The sequence below is a fragment of the Drosophila yakuba genome, chromosome 2L, assembly GCF_016746365.2.
Source record: "Drosophila yakuba strain Tai18E2 chromosome 2L, Prin_Dyak_Tai18E2_2.1, whole genome shotgun sequence".
NCBI classification, from domain to species: domain Eukaryota; kingdom Metazoa; phylum Arthropoda; class Insecta; order Diptera; family Drosophilidae; genus Drosophila; species Drosophila yakuba.
The window spans coordinates 7,195,627-7,217,735 of record NC_052527.2 but is presented as its reverse complement, the minus strand read 5'-3'; the positions used below and the strand labels follow the sequence as shown (position 1 = coordinate 7,217,735).

General features: G+C 39.0%; 1 protein-coding gene across 3 annotated transcripts; it reads right to left on the bottom strand.

The window, feature by feature from the left end:
- Nucleotides 1-162: 162 nt before the first annotated feature.
- On the bottom strand, nt 163-5,373 carry LOC6527172 (phospholipase A1). Of its 3 annotated transcripts, XM_039371225.2 has the most exons (7): nt 3,298-3,902; nt 3,009-3,150; nt 1,467-1,615; nt 954-1,388; nt 624-828; nt 486-562; nt 163-414 (listed from the first exon to the last, which is right to left on the bottom strand). In XM_039371225.2, the coding sequence occupies exons 1-6, from the start codon at nt 3,347-3,349 to the stop codon at nt 499-501; spliced, it is 1,047 nt and encodes a 348-aa protein (XP_039227159.1). In that variant the 5' UTR covers nt 3,350-3,902; the 3' UTR covers nt 163-414; nt 486-498. The 3 variants fall into 3 exon arrangements, with proteins under 3 accessions (XP_039227159.1, XP_039227160.1, XP_002088266.2); XM_039371226.2 differs by lacking the exons at nt 163-414; nt 3,009-3,150; nt 3,298-3,902 and adding exons at nt 4,993-5,122; nt 5,193-5,373 and having other exon boundaries at nt 433-562; XM_002088230.3 differs by lacking the exon at nt 163-414 and having other exon boundaries at nt 433-562.
- Between the last annotated feature and the right edge of the window lie 16,736 nt (nt 5,374-22,109).

Genomic DNA, 22,109 nt, shown 5'->3' with positions numbered 1-22,109 from the left:
TCCCTATCGGTCCATGTACATACATTGAAATGATAATTTTTTGCCATTTTTCGCAAATTTTGATGATGCAAAAATTTGTCAAATTTTTTTTTCCCGAAAACCTAAAAAGTAGGGATAGACATAGTTAGCTTTGTTTATTAGCAGTACAAAACAGTCTTTATTTTAGCTGTGCGGCCATTTTTGCCCAAGTTATGGTCAAAACCATCTGCATTTGTCATTTGGTCACATGGTTTTCCTATTTTATTTTTTCGTAATGATACCAATATTTATATATTTAAATAATATTACGGCGTGTAATATATTGTAACTCAATTACAGCTTTTATCGTTTGTTAGCCAAGACAGAGCCATTCTCCACTTGGCTGTTTTGAAAGTAAATATTCGGTTGGGCCAAGCATCTGTAATGAAATATCCGCTTAAAAGAGACCCCAAATTAATATTCCTTGAACTTATTATTGACAGCTTTATTATAGAATTAAAACCTACTGAAGACCAGCTCCTACGCGTCCGTAAAGGGGCAGTGCTTCGCATACGGCACATCAATGCAAATGCAGCCTCGGGCGCTGATCGGAAACGGAAATAGGTTAGAAACTGATTGAATGTTGCGATTTTCAACAAACTTACTCATCGGGGGCGTCGTTGCCTATGTGGTACTCCCTTATCAGCGATGCGAACTCGAAGGGATTCACCTTTCCGCTTACTGGCAGTCGCTTGGATCCACTGAGATTCAGGCAGCCATTGGGACACGGTACTCCCATGAACTTCTTGTGCTTGAACGTGGCAGTGGCCAAGTAGCAGATGCTCAAGAAGTGCGAGCACCGCGATTTCCCTGTTGAATAGAGAGCACATTCAAATTTAATACCACGCTTTTGAAAATAATTGGTTTATATATAAGATATCATAAATTATGTTTTCTAGAGAAAGAGGAGTCCAACTACTTCAATCTAGCCTTACTGATTGGATTTCCCTTGCAGAACGGCTGTATGCGTCCACCGTTGACACAGTAGTTGAGGTGCCCGTTGTTGTCCTCCTGGCCCAGGAATCCGGCATTGGTGTGGATCACCTGTATGACGTTGGCATCGTCGATGGACAACCGAAACTTGTTGCTCTTCATGCGCTCTATTAGAGGCCGTGCGGGATCCAATCCAATGATGCGGTACTGTTTTCGCGTCAGGTGATTGCTGATCATGCCGCAAATGTGGGCGCCCAGGGAGTGACCCACGCATGTGATTCGCTCCGGAGCAGCACCGTAGTGGGTGAGGAAGGCGTAGATCTGGGCGGTGCACTGCGCCGTTAGTCTGGTGTTGATTAGCGAGTGGAGGTAGCACGGATAGCGTGTCAAAGGTCGCCAGTCCACGGTGATGACATTGAAATCCCGCGATAAGTAAGCTAGAAGGGGCGAATTTAAGTTATGCATATGAATGAATATTAAAATATTAAAATATTAAAATAGAGAGATGCACCCACCATCCCTAAGAAATTGCAGGTGAATATCTATGGCAGTCCCATTGAATCCGTGAATTATGAAGACAGTTTCGCGGTGTTTGTTGAATCCACCTTTGTATAGGGACATTGGGTTCTTGACATTTAACGGAATTCCACGACGCGGTCCATTGCTGAAGATAATCGAAATCATATTAAATAATTTTAATAAGTATTACTGAATATATATTTTAAAAAATGCAGAATAGGCTAAATAAATCTAGTTTAATAGTTTAATTAATAATAATTGTTTACGAACTTAGTGCAACTAAATTAGTTTTACCTTCTAAGAGTTATTTTTTTTTATTAATAACAATGCTTATATAGAGAAGCAATTAAATTTAACTGGAACGATTGAAATTCCTTGTGTGTATAAAACCGTAGAAACCTCTCGTGCAGCAAGCACTACCAAGTGATCTTAGTATGCTAACTCTTAGCTTTAGTAAATCTTGATTTCTTTATAAAAAAATATCAAGCTAATGATAATAAAATAATGAATTTAAAGTCTAGAGTTTTACAGCTATGAGGTGAAATATATCTGCAATTACAAACCGAAACCGAACGGTTTTCAGAAATTCTTAATGAGACTTAATAGTTGCAAATATCAATTTGTAGTTCTTCTTAGAGTTCCCAGAACGGAGGTGTCAATCCGGTAATTTTCCGCTGTTATACAACAATCAATCAGCAGTCTCGAGCCTCGTAAAAGCTGGCCATCATGTAATCCCCCAGTTGTTAAATGTTACCACGGCAATTACCCGTCTGCTCTCCCAAAATGGACTTCACCAGTTGCGACTTTGTCTCGTCTCCAGAGTTGGTGGTAATCTTGCCCAGACAGGTTGGGCAAATACCAAGGAGCCATTTACAAAGCATTTTATTGGCATTGGCCATTGAAATTGATGTCATCGCTGGCCAAGATCGGTGGTCGATGTGGAAAAAGCAGGCCTCCTTTGGCAAAAGCATCTCATCCTTAGTGGGTCAGTGGCTGGTTTCGAGAAACGAGTTGCCCGCCCATTAATTGCACTCTTATTTTTTTCCCGCTTTTTGCCAGTTAATATCCTTATGGTTGCACAAGTGCACTGCGACAAGTGTTTCGGCAGTTGACACACTAACCGAGTCAGAAATTCCCGTTGCCTAACACCGAGGAACTTTCTCCCCCGCCAGCGACTAAATTATAAACATAAATCAAACTTTCGGGTTGTAAAAAGAGAAAAGGTAAAATTAAAATGAATATATAAATTTATAAGCAAGCACTAGTGCTTTTGCTAACTCTACCCTCGTTTTTGAAATAGGCAATAATAATTTTAAGCATCAAAACACACCTTTAGTACTTTACTACTACTTATTTTTACCAGCATTTGATTTGAGCATTTTATGGACCCAATACCAAAGAAAAGGAAAAATTCACCGCTAAAACTTGCCTTTGCTCCAAACAAAAAAAAATCACTTGGGGATTTTGAAATATTTTTCTCATTATTTCGAATTTAATATTCAAAAAGAAGTGGACTTGCTAAATCCAATATAACTTACGGAGCATACAGACGGTGATCGATATGTGGACTGGGACAATAGTTTTTGTCTCGCAAAAAACAGCGTAAGACATTTAAGTCCAAGGCTCCACTGTTTCGCAGATTCTTCCAATCCATTTGGCTTAGGAGCAAAGTTTGTGCATCTGCAATTGCATTACATCTTAAATTCTCTGCCCTTGCATAAAAATACTTCAAAATGTAAATGATCGATCAAAAACTTAATATTTTTTGTAATTAATTTTTAAATCTCGATCAATATATTTGAAGGTTGTAAAATTCAGGTATTTTACCTTTGGCAAAGAGTGAGAATATGCAAAGCACGAAGATTTGTTTCATTTTCATTTGAACTTTAACGTTTTGTGATTTTTTCTTTACTTATTAAAAATGGTAATTAAAGCCAAAATATGAATTTTAATGGTTAATTTTGGTTGTTTTCACATCAGAAATATTTCATAATCATTTAGCTCATAATTGAGATTTTATCTCGTGCATATAAAGTTATTTATATATTGCCAAATTTTTAAAATATTCCAAATTTCACTTAAAGGCACCGCCACATTTTTCTTTAAGCCAATTAAAGCAATTAAATTATTCAATTACTGATTTCTTCACGATATAATTCGGGTGTTTATATACATTTAATAATGAGTTATTTTCCTTGAGGATACTTGGTTTTCCTCTTTGCGAGTTTTCATCGCCTTTCACATATTTCGAATATTTAAACCAGATTCCACGCGCTTTCCCGTTTAAATTGACAACTGGCACTCCGATTACATGTTTTTTTAATTGATATCCATTTGTGTTTGCCAAGCGATTTCATTGTAATCCTTTGCATTGAAATTAGCAATTTTGATTTTTTCGCGAGCAATCCGCACCACGTCTTGCAGATTCGCGTTGTGCGCTGCAAATGCGCTGTAAATGCACTGCAAAAGCGCGAAATGCGCAGCCAAGGAAAACGCAGCAGACGCCTGCAGAAGCAGCAACCGCAGCAGCAGTAGCAGCAACAACAGTAACTGGTGCTGCTGCAACAGCAGCAACAGTAAAAACAGGCCTAAGAATGGCTCAGCCCACCGCCTGTTGCCTTGACTTTGGCCAACTCCGACTCACAACGTGAACGACTTTGGCTAATTTCTGTATAATGTTACTGCTGTTTTTGCTGTTGTGTTGCCTTCATTGTTGATGCAATTGCTTTTGCTGCCTGGCGACGTCTATAAAATGAAAATCCATGGCACACGCAACGCTGCACTGATTTTGATTATGAGTTTTCGGTTGGAAATGGGTGCTTTCGGTTTCGTTTCCCAGCTCAATGCCATTGCCTTTTCATGGTGTCTCCGGTTTGTAATTCATATGTTTATTATTTACATAACATTCGCATTTAATGCAAATTCTTGTAATTTTATTCGACGACAATTGCCAAGTTTGTTTCCTAAGTCATTCGTTTTAGCTGTGCGATTGTGTAGTTTTATCAGATTTTCATCTTTTTCCTGCCTAACTAGCCTTTCATATTGCCCTCGTTTCGTGGTCCAAGGCCAGGAAAATGAAAGGGGCGATTTCAGGGATAAAATGGGATCATTTATAAGGCTAATCTGCATCGCAGAAAAGAGAAAGATTGGTATGCTTTTTTTTTGGCTAGCGTGGTAAGCCTGTAGATATTTGAAAATAAATTCGCTTTAGAGGTCTTGCTGCATATTGACTTTACAGAAGCTCTATTTATATATTATATGTGTAAAATACTTCAATTATTTAATCCTAAATTAAATTGTTTATCATGCACTACTTTGGTTAAGATGAACACTGGTTTTAATGCTTATTCTTAAGGAACTTCGTGTAATGTCGTTTGATATATTTTTTATGATTATATTCTTTCCCCTCTGAATAGTCTTAAGCACTCATTTTATTCACGTCAGCTTTTCAAATGCAATATTTTCTATTTCTAACTTGTTTTTGAGCATTTTTGTCACTTTCACATTTTTCACTCTACTTACCTTGTAAACAGCTGATAATCTATAAACCGCTTAGGGCACGTTTGCCACAATAAAATGTGACAGTTAAGTGGATTCAGGTCGAAGTTTCCATTGCGCAACAAGAATTGCAGTGCCTCTCTGTGGTATTTGGCTATAAAAAAGGAAACCAGCTAAGCACACAAATCACAATCCTTATCGGCGATGCGATCTTCTTCTCTTACAAGCCTTCGTGACGGGGTTTAGGGAAAGTAGCGATAACAGCAGTACGATAATGCCCGTCAGCATTTTGTCCATGTGAACTCCGCATTAAAATTGGTATCACGGAGGAGTCCGCGACACATCGGGTTAAATGGAAGCCGTCTAATTGAATGAGCTATTCGCATCGGCAACTGCCAAACTAAGGAGCCAAGAGCTTTTAAAAGCTGCATCCGCACTAGAAAATGGAAAACGAATGAAAATCGCCGAAAATTGACACTCACGAACGACCCGGCGCCATCAGTGGAATGGGTGACATTGCTTTGTGGGGAGGCACCAGGCGGTTGTTTTCATATTTCGGTCTCGTGTGCACAGAAGTTGCGTGTAACCGAACCTCGATTTCCATACCATCAAGTGCACTGAGGAAAATGGATTAGTCTTTTCAGAAAGTTGAAAAATATTATCATAGTTAAGACAAAGAAGTATATAATATATCTCAAGTGAACACTTTATACGCATTTCATTAAAAAAACATCCTAATAAACGAAACTATTATTAGAATTTTCATCGTGCTAACTGAAATATATAAATATTTTAAGCCCCACGGTAAGCATTTATGTAAGTTTAGTGCGAGTCGATTGAATCGATTATAATAATAAAAAACTTTTTCATAAATGTTATGACACCTATTCATTTTGGTAAATTTAATCGTAAATAAGTTTTGGAAAAGTTTATATAACTATTTAATGGTATAATAACAATAAACATTTCCTCTAATTTTACACTTAATCACGGCATATTCTTTGGGGTGTAATATTGTTGACTGGTGTGATGGCGTTTCGCAATTGTCTATATATTCATAAACGGCCATTGATTGCAACATGTGGCCACCTGCAGGCTCCTCTATCCACAGCAATAAAGAATAAAAACAATTAAAAAAGCTTAACATTTTTAAATAGCACACAAATAAATTGTTTAACAGATTCGATAAGTGTTGAGAGTATGGCAATGATCTTAGAAATAGCAAACGCTATCACGCCACATTTCTATTCGAAATTTAATAGATCAATCAGATCCAAGTCTAGCAGCAAAGGAGTTGCGAAGTATTTATTAAAATTGTAGGCCTTTAAATTAAATTAAAAGACTTTTAAAAACGTATCTACCTTTTTAAGTGCAGCGTTGATTTCCAATTAAGAAAGTCCAATGACCTCCACCTTTGAGTCCAATTTAAAAGTCAGGCCAAACAATTTCCCTACACCTTGAATAAAAAAGTTGGCAGCAAGAGCGACAGCACTTAATTCTGACCACGAGAGGAAACAGATCTGAGTTACGGAAAACCCGGGTCCCAAAATGACATCAAACGCTTTTTCTACCGGCAGACGGCGATTTTCCAAACGAAAGTAAACAACGTTGAGGCAACGGCTAATGCATCTAATTGAAAGTAATGAGCTCGTTGCCCTACAACACCGCAAAACGGGGCTAAAGTCAACTGGAGGCAGCAAAAATGTTTTTCATGGGTTTTTGATATAGTAAAGGCATTCGAAGGAAAGGAAAATACATATAATGCAAATGAAAATGAAAACGGAACCGCAGCACAGGCAAAAAAAACGTTAGACACATTTTTCCCTCTATTCATGTTGCAGTTTGTTGCTCTATACATTTATTAGCTATAAAACAATAACTGATCAGGCGTTGCACTATATTAATTTAATATTCATCAAGGGCCAAAGAGAATGGCTGTAAAAATATTTGTCGCTTCCAAAGAACAATAATAAGAGCTATATTTTTGTTTCAGTTGCTTACTGTAGAGTTGTATAAAGAGAGTATTTATTATTCGAGTTCCCTCCTTCATTTTTTTTTACATTTATTTTCATGGTTACAGATCCCAGCCAATTTGCTGTTACTATATCTTTGTGCAGTTGGTGTAATGCCTTGAATTGTTCATTCATCTGGTTGCGGTTGGCGAAGAATAGGTGCCAATTGCATAACATTTTCCCAGACTGCACTGATACGAACTAGTTATTATTAACACCCCGATTATATCCACCTGCTACTGCCTACTTGGCTAAAATATAACCCTTTTAATTATTACTCGAAATTTGATCAAAATCTGCCTAATTGCCTCGCCAATTAAATGTGCTGCAATTGGTGAAGTACTTCATTCCGATGCGGACTTCAATAATATTTTGGTTGGCAATTAATTAGTTTACAAATGAAACAGTTTTTGCATTTTCTTTCGCATACTACACATATTTCTGATTAATTGTCCATAACGAATTTTGGCTTTATACACTCACATAATTTACCCATAAAGATTGCCAAATAATGGGGCGTAAGGCCGGATGGTTGCTTCCGTATAATTTACAGAAGTGTTCGTTTTAAAAAACAAAGAAAACGAAAATACATCAAATAATATAAAAAATGCGCAAACCTTTTACTTAATAACACAGTATTACTAAACTATTTATCTATCTACGAAGATATAACAAAAATAAGAATTATAACATATAATTTTATATAATTTTTATAAAATCTCAACTTAAAAATTAAATCGCAAAACAGCATGCAGTCAATGGTGCAGAACCTTACTAAATATTAACATAAGTTGTTAACAGAAAGCTTACCGAGTACCACAACCAGCTAACAGAGTTTTATTCCAAAATCACAATACCTTAAATAAAGAAATTTACCTAGTATTTGTTATGTGGTTATACGAGTTTAATAACGTAAATATATTTTTCATTAGCGAGCCTATTTTTCATTTAGCTCCCACAATAAAAACCAAAATAAATCGAAAGGATTTAATTTTGTTCGTAACTGCCCTCAGAGAAGTTCACCTAAAACCCGAAATCCTTAAAAGAAATAAGTCCTTGAATATATATTTTTTTCAATATTGCAGACTTGCCCAAGAACAATATAACGACTTAAGTTTTAAAATTCCTAAAATACTTTTTCTAGCCAAGTTACCACATTTCCTCTTCAACTGATGGTTTTTTTTCAATTCAATTTAATTTACTCTTGAGCAGTTATATAATCTCCCTTAAATGACGAAATCGAGAATGGAATTCCACTGAATCGGTTCATTACTTATGCAAGTCGCAATCAATTTTCAATTTCTTGCCTATTCCCAACAAACTCAATGGAAAATAATCAGAAAAGCTTTGCCTACTTTCGAATAGTTTTAAACTTGGGCAGAACTTACGATGCTTTTCAGCGAGTCTAATCAAAATGGGCCATAAATTCCGGGAAAACCGAGGGGAAGTGGAAAATTGCTCCTTGCTTTGTTTTTGCTTCGGCTTTTGCTTTGGCGCAACTTTACTAATTAATTGTGCACTTGAGAATTTTTGAGCAAACTGTGAAACTTAGCTGCTACGGCACAAAATATCCATTGGGAATGGCAGGCGGAGTGTGTGAGGTGTTTGGCACTGGCAAAGTTGACGAGTAAATAAACTAACAATTTTTCCTACTTAATTAACAAAATTGTTTTAATACTCCATCTCCATCACCATTACCAGCTTCCCCAGATTCCCATCTCCAGGCGTTAAGCGGCGGCGATGCCGTCAACATTGGCAGAGTGACTGAATGACAGACTGGCTAAATGACTGCACAAACAAACCCCAAGTACGTCGGGCGCACTGGCTGGAGTACGGCAATAATTAAACTTGTCACAGTACACCTGGCACTGGAAAGGGCGGCGGCCAAAAGGATAGAGAAGTCGCTTTTCAGAGGATGGATCCTGCAGCCTATGAGCAAAAATTCCTTGGAGTGCGAGCTAAAGCTGGTTTTTGATGCAGTTGAAGATACAAGGAAGCAAATTAGTTCTCTTAGTTTCCCTAAAATAAATGGACATCATTCTTTTACATCAACAAATTAAATGGTTACAGTCAAGGTATAGTTTCTATAATTTTAAATATACATTACTTTCTATTGGATGAACATATTTTTTATAATTTAAATTAAATGAAAATTAAACTTATTTTTACACGCAGTTTAGGTACACAGCCATATCTAATCTTTATTTGTTTTTCACTCGAAGACTCAGATGCCTTGAAGCCACAAAAGCGATCATTTCCATTTTATTGCAAGTAACTCTTGGATTAACATATAAAGCAGTTCTAGCGACGCAATATCGAATGCATTGGATTGGCGATTTGTTTGTCCGTGTTGGGCACTTGGCCCAACGATAAATTGCAACTTTTGGAAAAGTGCAGCGCATAGCTTATGAATTGCATTACAAAGTCGCATAAATTGTCGCATTCGCATTGCAGCAAAGTATGCGCAACAAATCGTTTTGGCGCCGAAATGCATTTATCATGAGCAGCAAGTCGCGTTCATTGCGCAAATTCAATCTGATGTCAGGAAACGCGAGAATTATGAGCTCAGCCTCAGCTCAGCGGTTGCTGTGGGTGTTTTGGGTGGTGCTGTGGGTGTTATGGGTGGTGCTATGGGTGTTTTGGGTGGTGCTGTGGGTCTCCCGTGGAGATGGCGTGAAATGTCTCGGCTGAATTATGCGGATGCTTTGACAAGCTCTTTTTCCGCTCAGCTTCCATTGACTTTTAATGGCCTCGCATTATTGAGATTTACAGTTTGCGGATTTATTGGCTATCTGGAAATGCTTTATGGCAGTCACTGTGGCTGGTTAAAGGAGGCAAGGTGGAAAGAAAACGCGCAGATTAAGAGTGACTGCTGATATTGATATTTTATATTGGGCAGGCAAAACTGTCAGATTTACAACATTTAGCTGGCTTTAACTTAAATACCTTTAAGTTCTTCACTCTTCCGGCTCAATTAGGGTAAAGCCGACCCCGGTTCAATCTAACTAAACATTTACGACCTTCGGCCGCTTTCCACAAGTCTATTGCCAACTGATTTATACAAGTTAATTAACACTTTTGTTGGCCTACCCCCAAAAATACAATGAATGCCGATGCCATTCATAATATGAACAAGCGGCATATGGGAAGGACCTTTATTTCGCACAGCCTCATCTCCCGTCCACCTATGTCAACAAAAGGCGAACAAAAAGGACAATTAAACCCTTTGAAAAAAGCCAGGGAGCAGACAGAGCGAAAGCAAATATAAACAAACACGGAACAGCAAAATTTGAACAGAGTTGTGAAGGTCAGGCCACAAAACCCCCCTGGAAGGACAACGATTTATTGGATATTGTCGCTGGATTTTCACAACATTTTATCGCCTCCAGACGGACAGATAAACGCAATAAACAATTGCCGGGCTACAAGACGGAGGTACTGGCTGCTGGCTGGCAAGCATATTTAGACTTTTCTTAAGTAAATTATTGCTGAAATCGACAGGCAGACAGCAGGCCCGGAAGCTCAAATGGGCGCAAAAATGTCATTAAATGGCAGCCAGGACAGGCGGCCCTTCCTTCCAACCCATTCACATCCATCCTGTTCCTGGAGAGCGGGAAAGTTGTTGTTTCCGTTTCCGCCAGAGTTGAGGTCCTTTTGAAATCCTGGCTACAACGCAACGACAACTTCTCATCGTCCTCCACACCGTCCTCGTCATCGTCATCGTCGTCGTCATCATCTCTGTGTGCCCTCTGTCTTTTGGGTTGAAGCTCATTTGCGAAGTTGCCGCCGCAAATATTTGCTTAGCCCTTTTGCACCCGGTCCAAACGATTACCGAAGATCCGCAGAGTGAGGCTCGCTTGTTTATTTTCGTTAGAAATTTGCCCAACTCGATATGGCGACACTTAACCCTTTAATGACTGCAAAGCTGTTGCTATTTTGTCATTCTATTTTCGATGTTATGTGCCTGCATTTGTCAGATTAGAATGTCTAAAATGGTAAGGCAGCTTTATTTATTTCACAAAGAATGAGGAAAAATAGTTATTTTTGTGTGGAAATAGTGTGGCAAATGATTATTAAGAATGTTTTAGTTCTTGTCCTGGTTCTTGCCAGGTGACATTTTATCCTTAAGGCAGTTCCAATCCATTTCTGAAATGCGGGGGCAGTTTTCAAATCGCCATATGAGGGAATGCATTGCCATCGATTCGCTGAGAATAGTGCATCCATTTCCCTTGTTCTTCACAACATACTGGGAAGGCTCAATGATTCCTCGTGGAGTTTTGCAGACAGAAGCTTAAGGTAAAGGATATGGAGGAATCCGGCCCACCTCCATTTATCTGAGCACAGGAATATCCTGCTCCATGATGAGCTGTGAGCAATGGCGGCTGTTTGTGCTATTTTAATAAAGTTCTCTTAACCTCCTGCAACTTAATCTCCTTCACCAATACACTCCGGGAAATACTCTCGAAAATACTAAAAACACTAATCAGTATGAGTAACTTTTAAAGGATTGTCCTATTTTGAACTTATTGACACAGTTTTTCATTCCTATTCGGGGCACAAGTTTAGTTGATGTTTACATAGTAGGATAATATAAGTCAAGCTTATTATTTACGTAATAAATAATTTTCCTCGTTCTTACTGTTAACTAAAAATCAATATTAAATGTTTTTAGTTTTTTTTTATGGTTTCAGTTAAACTGGCATAAAAGTGTAGTTTAGCCCGAAGCCGTTGGGTGAAATTTTGAGAAGTAGTGAAGAAAAAATAGTTTACCCTGGCAACACGGTAAAGAACAAATTGCCTGCAACTAAACATAATGGTTAAACAGACACCTGCTCAAGGCTCCACTCCACTCAAGGAAAATCACTTGAGCGGCTCCGCCGGAGGTCCCAAGCTCCCACGTTCTGCCGTTTCAGGTCCGTGGTCCTTGGTCCTTGGGCCTTCGTCCTTATCGCGCCAGTAGACATCACCCAGCAGATTCCGACCCCCTCAACATAATTTGCTGTGGTTTTGCATTTACTTTGCATCTCGAGCGTGCTTGAGGCAAAAACAAAACCTAAAACGTTGCTACACAGAGAGAAAAGCTCTTCGCTTTTCTTTGTGGTTAAATGTAATTCATTTCCAAAACTAATTTCGAGACACTTCCACACAAACTCAGGTATTTATTAAAAATATTAGCCAATACATTGTTCAAATACTGTTAAACAAAATAATAAAATCAAAATTGAACTTTTACCCTTAAAACAAACATTTAAATAAAAATGAACTTGAAAATTCATATTAAATTATACCTTATAAATCATTTTAAATAAAAAACTGCGCTTAAGCTAGAGTCCCAATTTTTTGTGTAGCAGCGGTTCAAGGAGCAGCTCAGCAGCATTAGCCTGGCTCCTTGGCTCAGCTGCAGCTGCAGCTGAAGAAGACTTCTTCTTGCGCAGCTCCTTGCACATCCGTTTCCGGCTGCCCTTTGCCGCTCGTCCTTCGCATCTCACTTGAATCAAGCGTTTCAGTTTGTTGGCTTTCGTCTTGCCGGCTGCATTTTCATCCTGTTTGCAATCACTCCGCCTCCGTGGTCCTTGCGGTTAGCTTCTGGGGGAAAATCCGGGGGAGAAGAAAAGGATTTAGGGACAGCGACTGCTGCCTCAGCTTGTTTTTCGGGTTTGTTCTGCGTTGTCCTGTTGTTTTTTTGTTTCCTTTGGGTTTTTCAACTTGCTTGCCATTTGCACAAACATATGCGCATACTTAATTCGAAATTGTTTTTCCTCGGCTAGGGATTTGAATGGCTCAAGGGACACTGGGAGAAAGGTGAGCAGAAAAAGCCTAAGGCTGAAAAAACTCATACGTTTTCTGCAGTTTCTATACTTTCCCATATGTTCCTTCTTAGATGGACGTTAGTGTTGGTTGTATAAATTGAACAATAACAGATATTATAATTATAACATTTTATACTTTCCGATTTCTTGAAGTGTAAATGCGTTTCTGCATAGAGTTACAGCCTGGCAGCTTGGCTTGTACTCACTTTGGAAACTTAACTACACGCGTTATTTGCACAGCAAGTTGGAGCTCATTTACACGACGAGTAGAACAAACCAAACAAAGTAGGAGAAGGCAGTCGAGGATGCCACTTCCTGGAGAAAGGGGATATGACTTTTGCGAAACTATTTTTACTCAGTTTTTAATTTAATTAGCACTCAATTTGCCAGCCTCTCACATTTGGCGTCTGTGTGTGCTCACTTTGCCCCATTAGCAGAATAGGGCGGTGGCAAATATGATTTCCAACTTGTGTGCTTTTCGCTTTTCTTTGAGGAAAGCGGAAAGTTCTGCCTTGCCTCATATTAATTAATCGCATTAAAATGATTTGCATTCGCCGTGGAAAATGCCAGACTTTTGTACTTTGGCTGCCAAAGGGGTGTGGGCCCTCCTTTAATTAAATCCAATTTTTTAATTGTTAACTGTTGGTGTGTCAGGTGAGCAGGGGAATTCCTTTGGTAGCTCGGACTTAGTTGGAAATCAGCCTGGGTGATTGATGGTCCGGGCTTTGGGCACGCCAATCTCCGGGGATAAAGATTGCTGGACAGAATATGTTGACACAGGTGTAAGTCGCCTGCCACTGCAATGGTGTATCTAATTCCTCTAAATGAGTTTGGTGTTTCTTGGGGACAATGATAGATTTGTATTTGTGAGCCTGACTTGTACATTTATTTTACTTTGTATTTAGAAACTCTTTCTTTCAAATCGTGCTTACCTTCTTACAGTAAGTTTTCTTGGACATCAACGTTATAGTCGGCAAAAGGAGAAGCTTCACTTTTTAATGAGCTCGTTCTTTGTGTTTTCTAACTTTTGCCAATTTGCGACCGTCCGTGAAAATCAATAAATTCCGGAAAAATGACTTATGCGTGGTATCTTGCCTGTTGCGGGCTTGCCGCTTCTGGCCATAACGTCAACACATTTTTTATCGGCTTAGCTGGTTTTGTTTATGGGTTTTTCTCGCATCGTTGGCAGGAGGTAAAAAATAAAAACATGGTGCACTTGTAAGGAATGAGTTAGGATTTTTAGTCTATTTTTAGTTTTGCACAACGCAAACTTATACTCTTATGCTCAGTCTGCTTTTTAAAGTGTGAAATCTTTAGCCGTTATAATTTATTTAGCCCTTACAGTCTCTTTGGACACCACGACGTATACGTAACGGCTAGACCATGACGATTCTGAATAGGGGTGCTTTTCAATCGCACAGATATAAAATCCTTCCAGAAGTTTTTAAAAGTGTTGCTCAGAGCTTTGAGAAGCAATATCAGCTCTCATTTTGCAATTGCCTGTCAGTTGCTATCATTATGAGTAATGTTTGTTGGCGTAATCAAGGTGGAATGGAATCCAGATAAGTACTTTCAATTTTTATTCGCAAAGGCAGAAATTATGTTACGGTAACAAACCGGTTCAATGACTTCCGTTTCCAAGCAAACTTGGCCACGCTTTGCTGTTTTTATAAAGTTTATTCCCTGCATTTGCGGCAGACGTCTCTTGATAATTTACAGCCCTTGGAACTCGCGGCATGTGAAACGGAACCGGATTACATTTATTGTGCCAATATTGTGGAGAAAACTCGGCTCTCGGCTCATATAAATAAAAAGCCAATTAAAATACAGTAAAGCCTCGCAACAACAACAGCAGCACAAACAAAGAGCAAAAGCCCCATCATGAAAGTTTAAGGAGAATCATGAAAGGAGTTCAACTTTTATGACGGTAAGCCGGCTGCATTGGGTGGCCAAGGATTATGGTTCATTTAATTGGGTACAATGCACATCGAAATTATATTAACAACGATGCCGGAAACATCCGGAGTCTGAGTGTGGAAAAAGTTGGGTCAATTAAATCATTTTGAAGTGGGAATAAAATTAAATAGGAATGATGTGTTTGGTACTCAACAAATTTAGTTCTGTACCAGCTTCAATAGATGTATTTTATTTCTATCTCTATATTATGATAAATTAACAACTATATTTAAATTATATTTACGTGCATTTCTCTAATTTATTTAATAATTCTGATTTATAAGTTGAATTTTCTGTTCAATTTTGTTGAAACTATATTTTTTATAGAATACCACTTGGCTCACTGACTCTTGCTCTGGTGCTGATTTTGCAACGCAGTTTTCTGAATCAAACACTGCCATTTGGACAATGGCTCTATCCAATGCGTTTACATTGCTGGTTTGGACTTTAAGTTTGGCACATAACTCCCCCGCCTGTCGATGTCGTTGCTATCGCTCTATTCTCCGGAGCTCTTCAGCTCTTCAGCTCTCCAGTACTGATTCACCCTGTCAGTTGGCCAACAAAAAGGAGCTGGAGCTACGGACATGGCCTGCTGCTGAATGATAACAACAAGCCGCAATGGGAAGCGGTATGGAGCTGTGGCAATTAATCTTTACAATGGCGAACATGCGAAATGGAGTTCATAAATCCCAAGTCACGCTACACGACACCGAGAATAGAGATTTGGAGTGGGAACCCGGTACTTGACTTGCTTTTGGGCTTTCAATAGTAGTTTAAACCCAAACTGGTTTCTACTGAACCAGAGCTGTGCAAATTGCGGATTAGCCGTCAAAAGGTAGAGTGAAACAATTAGGAAAAATGTTCATTTTGCAGAGAATCTTCTTAAACCCCAAGCACATGGTTTTTAAACTTTTTTGAAAAGCTTAACCTTTGCCATTTTCCAAGACAAATGTATATTTATACGAATGAAAGGGCACACCATGCCGATGGAGAGAAAGGAAGAGTAATAGCCATGGTAATGCCCTGATATATTAGGGTAGACAGCGTCTACAGTGCGTATGAGTAATAATGCGGCAATAGATTTATGGCAAATGGCAACCGAGTGCCTTCGTATAGTATAGTATAGTATGTTTGCGCTTATGTCTGTATAAAAAAATGCATATAAATATCACATTTGTGTGCGATTTATTATGGCCAAGGCAATGGCCCGATCCTGTTATCCTTTCCGCCAGCGAAATTAGCTCATTTGTCTTGTTTTATGCCGGGTTAAAAAGAACACTGCGGCTCAAAAGTGCCGACGACTGGCTAAAATTACGAGACGCTCTTCCTGCTCCGATGGCAACTTCAAATGTTATGTCTGCGGTTAGTTTGTGTTTATCCCCATTCAGATGCCCCTGCTAATCCCCTTTTGCATAAATCAACAGGCGTTTTAGGGCTGCCAAAAGGTCGCCACCCAAGTGAACTTTGCTTCGCCGGCTGTGGTCCCGTTTTACGGTTCCAATTTATTGGGGTCAACCGCCGGTCACACTGACCATGTGCACATTCCAGATGCTCGCCTCTTGTGTGCTTTTATAAAAAATTCATCCGATTGCCTTCATTTCAAATCACAACTGATAATTGGACCGAAGGCAATTGCCATCTGAGCGCGCTTCCTGAACCTGTGCTGAATTTAGATGTGCGGATTGAACCTTTTTAAGGGAATTATTGCCAGAAGAAATGTGCAGGTACTTGAAATGCTAATTTGTTTTATTTATATACAATTTTTTATATTGAGCTGCATTTACATACAAATAAACTGGAAATTCTTAGTTTTAAATGAGTTAATAATGTCAACAGTAAAAACATGTGTGTTTTAGAAGTGCTGTAAAAATAATATCAGAGCATTTATTTAAACTTATTCTGTTTTTTGTTTCTCAAACTTATTAGGACCAGTATAATACAAATACGAAACAGTTACTAAGTAGAATTTTATTTGGCAAGCTTAGCAGTTACGAAATCATTATTCCTGACATCCTGCAAGTGGCCGCAAGGTTGGAAAAATATGCGTCTGCTGGGCAAACAACTGGAAGTCCCATCGAGTAAACTTAATTTCCAACAAACTCCGTTTCTAGGCTGTTGAACGATCTGAGCAGGAAACTCTGGTTTGCCAGAAGGGCATAAAAATGCGGCAACACAAAACTGCCGGCGATGTCTACGACTTTTTAAGTTTTCGCAGACTTGGTCGAATAACAACTGCATCAAAAAAAAAAAAAATAAATAAAAGAATAACAAAAAATCCTATAAAACTCTTTCGTGTATATAGTTTTTAGCACATTCTTAGCATTGCATACTTTTTCTGACTTCTTAACTGAATTTTACGAAGGCAAAGTTTATTCAACAAAAAAAAAATAGGAAATATGTTTTCAACACGGAACTTGTTAATTTTCCGCTGCAAATCTGTCAACTTTTTTGGCTGACTCTGCAGAAAAAATTCAATGGCAAGTGACAAAGTTTCTGCAGCAAACTTTTTTTTGCATATTCTTTGAGTAGGGGACTCAACTAGGCTCAAATGCCAGTTCTAATTAAAAGTCTAGACTCCAGGGCGACTTGTTCATCTCCATTGTCGTTTTCGATTCCGATCTGACCATCCATTAACCGCAATTTCCAATTAATCAACTGGCGGGTAATGCACCCGCAACAACAAGGCCAGGAAAATGCACATGGGCCATGCAAATGTTATAAAGTTAATTGCCATCGCTGGCCATTTGCCGGCCAAATCCCCTGGCCAACTCGCAATTGGGGTTGTCCTTTTGTGCCAGTGGTCCAAACATTGGCTATTCCATGTGTGAGCTTTGTTGCTAGATAAAACTTTGAAGTGAAAAGCAGATGTGGCGTGGGTTGTCGACCCCTCCTTTCATCGCTTTGCAATCCACGGGAAATGCACTTAAGGCAAGTCAGAATGTGTGACCAAGCACTCATTTTAAAGCCTTTTATGTCTGAGCACAAATTACGTTTAATGGAATTTGTTATTTCATAAATACATATGTTAAATAAAAAATAAATAAAGGTCTTCCAAAGTAATAGAAATTGTATAGAGATATTGTATATTGTATAGTGAACACTTTTGTTGTTGACAAAAACTAGAAAAAGTCTAAATCCATATTTAAATTTACTTTGCAAGCCGCAGCTATTACTGACGCAGGTCAAAGGGCCTCATACAACCAAATCTAAAATCAACCACTGGTAGCTACTTCCACAAGAGCTCTACTCATACGTGCACAAATCGTTTTTGCACAGTTTATGATTCCGGCTGAAAAACCACAAAATTAATTGCATGTCATTAGCAGGAATCTATTAAAAGCCCGGAGCGATGCGAAGCCAGCAAAAAGCAGCGGTGGCTTAAATACCTTGGCTACCAAACAAACGGACAGACAAACAAACCGGCGAGTTACCCAAACCTCTAAATCAAACATTTATCCATCCACAAACGCAGAATTGCAGGTGCAGATTGTGCATTTACATGCCCGAAAGTATGCAGTTCGCAGTAAGTGCACAGATACCAGGTCGAAAGCCCTCAAAAGCGAGCTCATTGGACTGGGCCCCGTCCATTTGGCTAAGCCGGCATCGCAACATTATCGACCACGCCCCCAGCCACGCCCAGTCGCCCACGGCAACCTCTGCGAGCATGGGAATACTAATGTCCAATGATTAAATTTTAATTACCGTGCAGCAATCGAGTTGGCGCCCGTTTCGATTACACCTCATGCTCCGCCATCGGAACTTTTGTGGCAGTATCTCCATCTGAAAACAGCTCGTTTTTCATCCTTTTCTAGGTGATCAATGGAGGAACGGCTGAATGCATCGTTGCCGCTGGCCATTCATGGCCCGAGCCCCCTGCTAACATCATTAACTGTTGCCCATCCAAAGAGGTCGATGCACCGAGATGGGCAACTCGGAAATAAGTATTGCTCAGACAATGCCAAGTGCATTTGAGAAATGCACATGGAGAAATAGTCTATGGGGCTGTCTCATACTAACTATAACTATGGGGTTGTAATAATAACTATTTCCTCTTTTTATATCTTTTTATAATATGTAATAAAATATGTTTAATCAGAAAATGAAAGAAAGCAAACCATTTCAAATAATCTGTAATAATATTATCACTAATTTTAGATGATTTTGTACTTGGGTACTTATACTTAAAGTTTAACAAAAATATTTATTAATTTGTAACACTTAATTTAATGTGCTTTTTAAATCAAATGAATTTTTCGCTGTGTGCTGGTGATTAAATTCTACATTATATGGGTTCGACTTACATTGCTTTGGCCCCCAACTCTTTGCGCCATATTAACTGGGCTTATTTATTAAACACGTTCTGGCCAAGCACAGCTGCTGGGTTGACTGGGTCTGCTGACTCCGGCCTCTCCATCGAGTGCTTCCATTTGGGCCAGAACGTGTGCATACCAAATGGGATCCTGGCCAGGTCCTGACTTCTGGTTCCGACCATTGCGAAACATGGCTCGCTGACCGGCTGTTTGTGGCCTCAATAAATCAAGCGGAATTAAGTCATCAATAATGGAAAGACATAAAGCAGCCAGTCGAGCACTAGTTGGAAGCTGTTTGCGTTGCGTAACGAGAGTGGGGGAGTTTGGCTGAAAAATACTTCTGAGGGCCATAAAGAAATGCAAATTGTTGGGGGATGTGTTCAATATGTCGGTTCTGCGAAACGAGGTCCTTAAATGTTCAACAGTTGTTGAACTAGTTGCAAAATAACAACTCAAAGAGCTCAATATGCTTATTGGACAAACATGTACGCAGCTTACTTGTTTTAAATAACCTGATATCTCAATTCTTTTGGTACTCCGATGATTTGCGTTTCGGACCTTATATTTATACTAAGGCGCTGATTAATTCCTTGTCGTTTACTCGGAATCGAAAACAATAAACATTGGCTAATTGACTTAAACAAATTGAAGATCACTTTGTTGGGTAATTTCTGGTTAGACAACCCGGATTGTCTCAGAACTGCTAGTAATCAACACGAAAAAGCGAAATAAAAGGCCATAATGATTATTTATTAGCCGGTCGGTGATAAATATGTAAATAAATAATTGCCTCTATCGTTGATTTTGTGTGAAATACTAACTCACAATTGCCTAGACTTTAATGGCTAATAGGGGGATTTCCTCGAATGCGATTTTCATCTCGGTAACTGAAAGTTGAGTTTCTCAAGTGACGTATTCAGTGTAATTTATTGAATTGACTTCTGTGGATGCTTGATGAAATGAAATCATAGCAAAATATACGCCTCACGTTCTACGAGAATAAAAAGTATAGTAATTAAAAAATATGTACGTCGACTTGATTGTTATTATTCTGACTTGATTCAGTCTTTCAGTTTGCCAGGCTTAATTAGAAACTCATTCACATGAGCGACTTTGAGTTTCCATTCACACTTGGCAATAATCTCGGCCAGATGGCTCATTTCTCTTGGCCATTCTTTTGAGTCATTTAGCCCAGAATCAAGATACTATGCGCACGTTTCTTGGCTGCTTTTCTTGTCAATTTGGTCTCTCTGTGAAGACAAATTCATAAATATTTTAATTAAAATTCGAGCGAGTGGCGAGGCCAATGTTGTTCTAAGTTAAGAAGTTTTCATTGCAGGCTCGGAAAACGGAAACGTTTTCTACAACGTCATCAGAAACGCATAACATTTCAGAAAAGGGGGAAAACAGGAAGCAAACTTTTTGGCGCAAGTTCAGCGAAAGTTTCGCTGCAAAGAGAAATTTAACTAATTCCATTATGCATAAAAGTGTAAAAAAAAGTATATAAAACGGCATTTGGAAAATGTTAAACAAAAATGTGAAAACTTTGCCCTTGTTGCAGCGCCGGGCCAATGGAATTTTCCTTGGCTCGGACACGGCAACGTGGAAATTTGCTGGCAGAACTTGCTTTAATTCCGCTCGAAAACTCACGTTTTGTTTACTTAAAAGGCGCACATAATTCGGCGAATAAATGCTGGGCACTTGATAGCTAATAAAGGCTTGAACTTTGCCAAATTCCAGTGTAAGTGCTAAGTAGATATTGAAGCTTACCCAGCAAGGAAAACTCTTTAAATTGAGCAGCTTAAAGTTTGGCAAGCCGAAATATCTTTAAAATTGTATTGGAATGAATACAGGTTATGTTATGCATTTAATAATTCACTGTGTGAATGAACTTGCACACTCACTCCACATCAACCATTTCAATAACCTACCCCAAGTGAGTACAAAGTCTTTTTCATCGAGCATATTCAGGCAAAAATCCTATTTATAACCAAAATGAAATCATTAAGCGGCTTTTACTGTCATCGCAAATGGCACGCAAACATTTCAAAAGCAATTCACAGTCAGGCATAGGAAATAATAACAAATACAGAAGCGAGTTCCGTAGGCGGAAAACAGGGAGACGACCCACCGAAAGTTGCCATGCAATTGAGTTGAAAGACAAACAATGGCAAAGGAAAACTCTGCGGAAAAAGGGAAATCGAAGGAGAGGCCCCTGTGAAAAGCTGTTGCCACAATAAACGACACGATTTTTTCACTCACTTACCCAGCCAGCGCCAGTGAGTTCGTCAATTACATTGATTTCGTGTGCGGTTGTGTCTCTGCGAGAATTTCCACCTGCCGGAAAAGCGCAGCGGAAACGGGAGTGAAAAGTCAGGGCGGACAGACAGAAGCGGAAAACCCAGCCGTTGCTATTGTCACCCTCGTCGCATTTTGATTTGTCTATCTGTCGTTTAATAATACAAAGTGTCTTTTGCTGCGATTTCTTTTCCGAATATTTTCGACAATTTCCATCGACAACAACGACGGTGATTGACTTTTGTTTGCCATCACCATTTTCATTACTATTTTCATTTTCCACGTCCCATTGTCTGTCCATTCCTTGTTTCGCCGCAAACTTGTTTACCTCGATGTTATTTACTCGCCATAATGATTTTTCCATCAAGCGCTTAGCATCGCAATCGAAATCGCAGTCGTTTTGGCCCATTGTTGGCGCCCCAATTCACCTGTGCGCCAAAAATGTCAATTGATGCGTGCCGAGTTCGCTCCATTCGGCCCCATTTATGGCTCATGTTTTACGGGGCGTAAAAAGTGTCATTAGAGCAGATAAATACGTGTAATTTGTGCACAGTCCTATGGGCGGGAAATCACCTAAAGCGATGATGTGTGTTTCACATGATTGCAAAATTTAAATTGTATCGAAAGTACATTTACGGGGTGTCACAAAATCAACTCCGCTTTCAATTCTATAAATAACACTTCAGACGTCTTGCCATATAAAATATATATTGGTTTACCTCTTTGTTCTAATGTTAGGTAATGGTATCACCTTT